General features: G+C 39.1%; 1 protein-coding gene across 1 annotated transcript in view; it reads right to left on the reverse strand.

The window, feature by feature from the left end:
* Window positions 1-2321, reverse strand: part of clmpb (CXADR like membrane protein b) — a 61268-nt gene extending 58947 nt beyond the window's left edge. The window contains exon 1 of the mRNA XM_037267095.1: window positions 1954-2321. Coding sequence (XP_037122990.1) covers window positions 1954-1984 — 31 coding nt within the window. The 5' untranslated portion in view covers window positions 1985-2321. The remainder of the gene's footprint in view (window positions 1-1953) is intronic.
* Window positions 2322-9127: the final 6806 nt, after the last annotated feature.

Raw genomic sequence — 9127 nt, forward strand, 5'->3', positions numbered from 1 at the left:
ATATTATGACAACTTTATTCTCACATTATCATATCAGTTTTATAACTTTATACATGATTCTGTCCTAATTGAGTAGCTGAGAGAAGGGGCACATTCTGTCAAGGGCATACATAGACAAGCAACCACACACACCCTCATTTCCAGAACATGCCGCCGCATTTCAGGAAACGTTCACACTGCCCGTACATACCTACACTTCTAATTTTGAGAGATGAATACCTGAGTAAATACCTGTACATGCATTCATAGGCACACAAGTATACTGTATATGTCATTCATATTTCTTCATTTTAAAGGTACAGTGTGCAAGACCCAGAGCCATCCAGTGGTCAAATCATAGAATGTAACTCACCTTGAATTCAGCTGACATTCAAGAATTCAGGTAAATATATATATATATATATATATATATATATATATATATATATAATGAATGGTATATCATCTTCACATTCTTTTGGCCAGACAAACTCACCTTGCTTGTACAAAAAAAAAAAAATACTATATATATGTGTGCAATTAGTGCTATGATGTTATCAGGAATAAGTCACTTTGAGCAGCATTAAGTTGAGCTAAAAATCCCCTAATAGCCAAACACAAGAGATGAGGTAAACCAAAAAATGTGCTTGTATGCAAAGTCTACAGCAGCGTCAGCTCTTGCAGTTAAAGTGCAGTCCGAGCGACCATCTCCACGGGACACATTTGGGAGCATCAAGAGCCTCAGGACATCACGATACGTACAATATGTACAATATATAGTCTTTTAGCTCCACAACTCTGACAAGTAATTGGGACCAACCCCAATTTTTTCCCATTTTTAGTAACTGAACACAATACATGTACAATATATAGGCCAACATAACTAATTTACAGCAATAATAAAAAAAAAAAACATGGAGCATAAACAAAGCATTCACTGTACAACTAAACAAAGGTATGAAATTTTAAACACAAAGCCTGCAGTCTATTGACTCCTCTCCAAACTGCAAGTGTCCCACACTCAAACAAGACTTTTGGAGTCCGACCAGACAAAATAAGCCTGCAGAACTTTGGTGGTCTAACAGAAAACACACAGGGGATTCCAAACCTTTGCGCAAACAAAGAAACCCTGGCTTGTTCATACACTCTTGGTGCATACTTCTAGGTTTAAATCATTCCAATTCCCAAATTGGCCCGTTCCTCCCATTTGACTGCAGGTGATGAAACAGAAGTGGGAGGAGGTATGAGACATTTTACTGGAAGTCAGTTTTTACACAGTCTCACTGGCTTACATTAACTCCCAGCCAGAAGAGTCATAGTGGAATTAAAGAGTCCTTAATTTAGTTCAGAATCTGCCGGACACTCCTCTTCTTAGCGCATTACTACAGTTAGTAGTACTATTCATGGACAGTACACTTCAAGAGGAGTGTATTTCTATTTTAAAAAATTGGCCAAAGTATGGGAAAAACGAGAATGGAATTTATAGAATGTTTTTGTGATCATTATAATCATCAAAACTAAACATAAAAACATCTCTCAATAAATGTTTTTTTTTCTCTCTCTCTGGTAAAATGGGGTTCCAACTCCATAAAATAGCAAAAGCATATGTGTAACCCAATTTAACATTTTTAGCCAGTAAATATTCGGTGTCATTATAACAAAAGCTTATTCATAAGGGAGTGGTCAAGCTAACTTTTTGAGGGGCTCCACTAATTCTGTGTTTTCATCACTCAAATGGATGTATGCACTTGCTATGGGAATAGAACGCGCACGACAGAAGGAAATAATTATTTATATTTCCAGTGACATCATTTGGCTGGTGCCAGATGTGTTGTCAAGGACTCCCTTATTATACGGAGAGAAATAATTGAAAAAAGATCACGACATGGACGAGGAGAATGTTCCCATTCGCCTTTGTCTAATATAGTCCCTTTTTTTTTTTTTTTTTTTTTAAATAAAAGAACACAGACTTACCCAGAAACAAATAGCGAAATGTTGCAGACATCGCGGCTGGAAATCCCACATACAAAAGGAGGTGGAAACAATGCGCTGAGGACGCCGTCACATTCACACGCGAATGGCGAATTAGACGAGAGAGAATGTCAGCAAAAGAGCACAAAAATGTTGACACGGGGACATCATGTGTCTCCGCGAGCCTTCGATGTCATCATTCTGGGTGGAAAACACGCGCAAGCACACTTGGCCTCGGATCAAAGTTCCTCCCTCTCCTGCAATCAGAAAAGCTGCGTTGAGGTTGTGCCGTGGGACGTGCGTGTCGTGTGCGGGGTCTACTCGGTCTCCTCCTCACATGAGGCTCTCCTCCTTTGGCTCCTCCGCTGCACAAAATACCAGCAAGGAGGAGGAGGAGGTAGGGGAGGAGGAGGAGGGCGAAAAGGTGGATGATGATGCTGAAGGATGGAGACCTCTAGAGTCTGAACTTCTCTTACGCAGCATTCTGCACACCAATGGATTTCTGGTTGATTGTTTTTAGGGTTGCATTATTGTAAGAGAGAAATTTAAGGCAACATCCTTTGAGAAATATGCATGGATATACACCCACTGCAATTGGAATCTTACTAAGCATATCGAGACACGAGACAAGAAGTGACAGTTTTGATGAGCACATCAGTCCAAGTCCAACATTAATTTTTTTGCAAAATAAATGTCAATCCTCATTTGGTTATTGTGCATCAAAAACACATATTTTTTCTCTTACTATCCTTGTTCATACTTTTTTTATTCACACAATATGATTGAATTTAAATTGTCACTATGTCTAAATGTTAATCTTATTCTGCCACTTGTTTTGAAAGTTTGCCGTAGCGTGGGATTCAACCTCAGTATTCATTCAATTATAATATTACACTTTTAACTCCCAACAGAAATAATCTCAAGGTACTTGTAAAATGGATGAAGAGTAGTGGATAACCACATGAAAGAAACCCAACAGATCTCCCACATGAGCTTGCAATTTGGAGGCAGAGGGAGTTCTTTGAAAGCACGTCATAATGATTCAGTGTGGGGAAACCATCTCCCTCGACTTGCCTTACTTGTTCTTTGTTGTGAATGAGACAGCACTTATGCAAAGCTAAACTTGACAAATTGATACCTGACCAAACAGCAAAATGTGGGGATGTAAAACATTTGTCTGTGACATTGATGCCATACCATTGCCAGAAGATCAGACAATGCACTTACCAATGAGCACAAGGTTGGTCTGTCCACATGAACGTCCATTATATGAATGAACATGCGAATGACAATAAAAAAAATCTCATTCACCTCTTGCATTGGATGTGATTGAATTATGCAGGTGGACCTAATGTAATGACCACATACTTTCTGTATTTATTTATTTATTTATTTATTTATTTATTTATTTATTTATTTATTTATTTATTTATTTATTTATTTATTTATTTGTTTGTTTATTTGTTTGTTTATTATTCCTTAATTTCATTATTCATTTATGTGTATTTTTTTAAGTCATTAAGTCATTGAGGTCAGAGGAGATTAAACAAAAATATGCTGCATGTTCTCATTTCCAAAGGCTCCATATATTCTCCTCGGCTATTTATAGTTTTCAGGCTGAGATGACGCATGTTTGTGATCAAAGGCATTTAAATACATCTATTTGAAACCAGGTTGCATTTTTTTTTTTTAATTTAAAACAGGTATTTGGGGATTATGTGATCAATCTGTTTCCCCATTTAAAACAATTACATACTTTTTGACCCCCCCTGTCTCACCGCCAAGTCTTGCTTAATGGTTTTAACAGGAGTAAAAAAATGGTCAAATGAAAACCGACTAATCTAGGTAGAGAACTGTTGTCTGCTCTCAGAACCCAAAAGAAATTAATCCCCCACTCCAGTTTCCCAACAATCGACAGAGATAACAAAAGGCCTCTCATCCCCCAGTGGCTTCTTCTCTGTTTCCTGCTTTCTCCTTCTCCCCCCCCTCAAGTGACTTGCTCTTCAGCCTCAGCACCAGCCTTCCTCCATTCCTTTCCGTTCCAATAACTAGAGAGCTTGAAATGACGTCTTGCATGCACTCACTCACGGAGCACACAAAACAAAATGCACACAGACATCACTTGATGGGAGACAGAGCGACAAATACACAACATAATTCAAAAGTGTTGGAGCAAGAGGAAGATAAGATGTAGTAAAGTGGTGTCTTCAGTTCTGTGCACCACGGACAACACCGCAGTGTTTTTCTCCCTTTTGTTTTGTCGATTTTTTTCTGTGGATTTCTGTGGATTTAAAAAGGTCACAGCAGAAAATCTGTATCAAAGTGTGGTAAAGCAACCTAACTATTACAGAACTGATGTCAAAAGATGATGGATGGCTCGTTTTAAAAGGCGTCTGCCCTGCAATTGCAACTGTAATGAAAGTTCTGATCAAAAACAAAACAAACAAATGAATGATTGCATTTGGCAACATTTCCTTAAAAGCAGCAGACTCTCGTGGCAAAGCACAGTTAACCTTCAAAAATTAATTCAAATAATTGGAGGTTAAGTTGTGTTATTTTCAGGGGGGACGGGACTATTTGTGTTTTGTTTGTTTTTTAAACCCCATGATACCAGGCACCAGCTTTGGCAATGAGGAATTGTGCCAATAACCATAGAACAGGAGATGAAATCCATGCAGAAGTAAGCATGCATGCTGGCTGCCCAGTACAACAAAAATAAAGTGATATGCAAAGATCATTAATGATGAAGGAAGATTGGAATATACACCAAATCTATATTGAGAGCCACCTGCCTGTTATCCACAATAATCCTCTCATCCTCCGTCATTCAGTGGTTAACTTCTTTTCACACATTCAGACTAATATTACCTGAAATATTTTGTCTACAGTTCATCAGGAGTTCATGAGGAAAAGGTTTGGACCAATTAAGTCAAAGGTTTGGAACCAATGTCTAGTGGAATCACAGACATGTTAGAACATGACTGCTCTTTTAAAAGATGACCTCACTTTAGTGAACATCTATGGCAGGTGGACATGAAATGTGACACCAGCTCATTGTTGATTGTAACTCATTGTAGTTGAGCTGCATATATCACATGCAGTCCAGTTGGTGCCATGAGAGGCAACCTGTCTATGTTTGGTGGCTTGGCCTTAGAGTATGATGTAGCACCCCAATGCAGATGGCATCACAGATGGTTGATATTTATACCACAGGGCTTTGAAAAGTCACCAGTGTGAAAACTGTTCATTCTCCCAGCACAACAGGCTTACCCCACTTATTTCATTCAGCACTGGAAATGTATGTCCAGCTATAGCATTAAGTTACAGTAGGTTACCTAATGACAGTATGCCAAATATTTATATTTTAATGAGGGAAGAAGACTCATTGCCATGGTGAGTACTGACTAATTACCTACAAGTGAGAAGAATGGTGGCTGATATTGGGGTCCCAGCCAAGACAACTCTTCTGCTAGGCATTTTAGCTGAGAGCATCCCTGCTTTGTGTGGTTTTAGTGCAGGGGTGTCAAACTCATTTTTTTCGCAGGCCGCATTGGAGTCACAGCTTCTTTCGGAGGGCCATGACTGTCAACCCCAATAAATGTATGAGCACCTCATATTATATACAGTAAAAGCTACAATACAAATGGACAAATAACTCGTTTTCAAATCAGACAAGTTAAAACTGGTCAAATATTAAAAAAGCTATTATTAAAAGTGAAGACTATTTGAAGTTCTAGTAATGACACACGAATTTGATGCACAATTTGTCTTCGCGGGCCACATAAAATGATGTGGCGGGCCGTATCTGGCCCCCGGGCCTTGAGTTTGACACCTGTGTTTTAGTGGATTCGCAGATTGGTTCGCAGCAACGAGACTCATTTCAAACCTGTGAGTCGAGATGAGGACAGGCACTTGATCCAGTGTTTTTGGGGTGCAGCTCATGATGACATCATGAGGATGTGTTGCTGATCCGCTCTACAAACACACGCATAGCACATTGGGATGTTTGGCCTTGGCCACCTCTCTGGACTGGCCTCAGGGAATGAGAAAAGCATAGTTAAAAAGATTCTTGAGTAACAACATGAATGTAAAAAAAATGTTTTGTTCAGGCCTTCACTATTTTTGGCACCAGTGTGATGTGTCACCGTTAGTGTTTCATGGCTCATAGATCCTTTATAATTTGATGAGGGAGAGGGCGGTAACTACGAGAGATTTATGGTGAGCATCTTGAGACAGCATTGACCACTTGGCTTATAGATTCAAATTGGATGTTTGTTTATTGGCTAATAAAGCAGCTTCACGCTCTCCCACCACCAAGAACATTAACATTGTCAGATGGACATTAAGCTAAAGGAAGGAACTAACTTCTGATAAGTGATCTTTTTTGCATATCATATTAAAACATTCTTTAAGACCATTTTTTTGCTGTTTTTGAAGAAGATAAGGAGCTTTTGCCCATTTTAGACAACTTTCTGTCATGTCCTGTTCCACATGATCCAGTGGGCGCAGCACTCGTGTTCTTGCACTGCAAAGCTCAGCAAGTTCAAAAGTGGATGTTCCCCCTCAATTTATTCATGAGCGTTTCTCCAGGAACACGAGGTAGGGGAGGATAAGAGTTTAGAAAGATGTTCTCGTGCTCTAATTAGAGAAGAAGCCTGACTGAATTGCATTCAGAAAACCATGAGCGCATAGTTCTTCTATACATCCGTTGGTGTGCGGTGAGTTGGCAAATGATGAGCTGAGAGGAGATGATGGAGCAGTTCAGTAAGTGAATGAATTTATCAACGCAAGTGAAAGTAAATGGTTGAGTTAACCAAACACACCAGGATGCTCTATATGATTGATGGTTGTTCATCTTAAATTGCATAACTGTCTTTGGGAAAGGTGATAATGTTAAATTGTGACCTAGCCTGGTCCAGGATAAACAGATCAGTCATGTTGGAATGCAATTTCCACCACCTTGCATGCTGCATTAGAATGCATTGCCTCAACACCAGCAGGAGTTGAAAAATGTATCATTCTGAATCTGTAACTTAAAAAAAAAAAGTTAAATGGACTTTTAATGACATGTGACATCCAAGAACTGAAATCTAAGGAGACTGACACCATCCATCCATTGATGGATCATTTTAATGGTCACAGATCAGCTGAAGCATATATTAAAACAAACTCGAATTTTAGGGGTGCCGAGATTTAAGTTTGGGGTGTTTGAGCACCCAAACTTGGGCTAGAATCACCTACAGTTTTATGCGCTGGCAGCTGCAGGCAGGAAGAAGCAGTGGAATCTCTCCTTGACATAGCACTGATTTAAAAGTCTTTTGCTGAAGCAGCTGTGCAGTGCTGTCAGAGTGCCGTGGAAGGGGTAGCTTAGATTGTCCGGCAGGGTTGACACCTTTGCCATCATTCGCCTGTCTCCTTCTGTGTCAGCTGTGTCTCTATTTTCGTAAATGGCATAAATCCTAGGTGGTGCGCGTCGTAACTCTGCACATTGGAATTTTTAGAGAAGCTAAAATTAATTTATGGGTCAAAAAGAGAAAGAAATCAGATTTCGTGCCTGTAGCGTTAATACTTTCTGCTGATTTATCACAACGCACGGTGCTGATTGGTATGCCTGGTAAGATAGAAGCTTGTCAATTTGGTTCAGTGTGATTATTCACATGACTGGGTAAGGGGATTTTACTCACACAGAACCAAGCAAAATAGATGATTTGTCTCTGATTTAAAACGTAAATTGAAAGCCTCCCTTGATATTGATTTTTTTGTCTTTTCAGGTTTATCAGCAAGGGGTGGAGAGCTTGTAATCCCGTTTGGTAGAAAAACAAAAACAAGTCAATAGGTACAAAAAGGTAGGGTGTACACAGAGGATACGTTCCTCAGGGTGTTTGGTTTCAGAGTCCATTCCATGCAATATTTCCAGTACTACTCTTAACTTGATGAACTGGTTTCCTCTCATCGAGAAGAGATTGATGTGAGGTATACTGTATGTTGATGGAGCAGAGGCATAAATCAAACAGTCCTTTGCATTATATTGTAGGTCATGTGTAGGCTGCTGGAACGATGCAAATTCCTCAAAGATTTATTGGATTTATCATTCAAAGTAATTGGCAATTTGTCAATTTAGGCTGAGGCATATTTTGAAAGAATCTGGATCAACAGATTGCATACTATATTTGTTTTCTCAACTATAAGTGGGCAGGAGAAAACTTTATTCAACATACTTTTATAATAACATTAAATACTGTTATGTAATGTTATATATGATATTAATTTTTTTGTCAGGTGAAGGTCAGACAGCACAATGGCAAGAACAAAGACAGACTTGAGGGAACCTATAATACATAAGCCAAGGTATGCCACCTATTGGAATGCTAAGATGCCGTCATGAGATACTTTTTTAGTACTGAACAGGGAACTCGTTTGCAACGCACAGTAAGACTGAAGAGTCATCCATTTTGTTCATGTGCATCTACGTGCTCGTTAATGCTCTGCTATTTTAGCAACCGAGCTGGCAGTGGGCTACAAACAATCTCCAACTGTGAACTGAGAAAATGTCAGCGTCTTAATGAGGGAGGTGTTCATTTGGCATAAGTGGATCATGCACCAAGTTAATTGGGGCTAAGTTTTTATTAGAGGATATTGTGGATATTTCTAATTGTTTGCATGAGGTGAAGAAGTACAGCACAGTATAGATAGGTATATTGTCTTTCCTCCTCCCTTCCAGAAAAAGATGTTCCCTTTTAACTTTTGAAGGCAAAATGTGTTGTAGGCTTCCATTTATAATTGTCTACTTAAGAGTGGAAAACATATTTCATGGCTGTTTAACAATGTTGCCATTACAAAGGACAGTCTGTGTTTGAGGGAATAAAGTCGTAAGTCTTCTTGAAAACACATGACTTCTAAATTGACTGTGAATCCTGTACTACAAGCAAACGTTAATTTCATACTTTGCGTCGAATTTTGTCCCGAAACGAAACTGTTATAACGGGTGCTTTTGTCCTTCAACAAAGCAGTTTCATTTTTTCTGCTAAATGATTGAAGGATACTTCGCAGTCCTCTAAGGAGCTCTCAGGCAGCAGAGCTTGCAAGGTCAAATATGTCATTGCATGTATTATTCTCACCGAGCACCATTATTTCAATTTATAGGCATGAAATGATCTTTTATGGAGGAGGCTTAATG

This window comes from Syngnathus acus, chromosome 13 (assembly GCF_901709675.1).
Source record: "Syngnathus acus chromosome 13, fSynAcu1.2, whole genome shotgun sequence".
In the NCBI taxonomy this organism is placed as follows: Eukaryota; Metazoa; Chordata; class Actinopteri; order Syngnathiformes; family Syngnathidae; genus Syngnathus; species Syngnathus acus.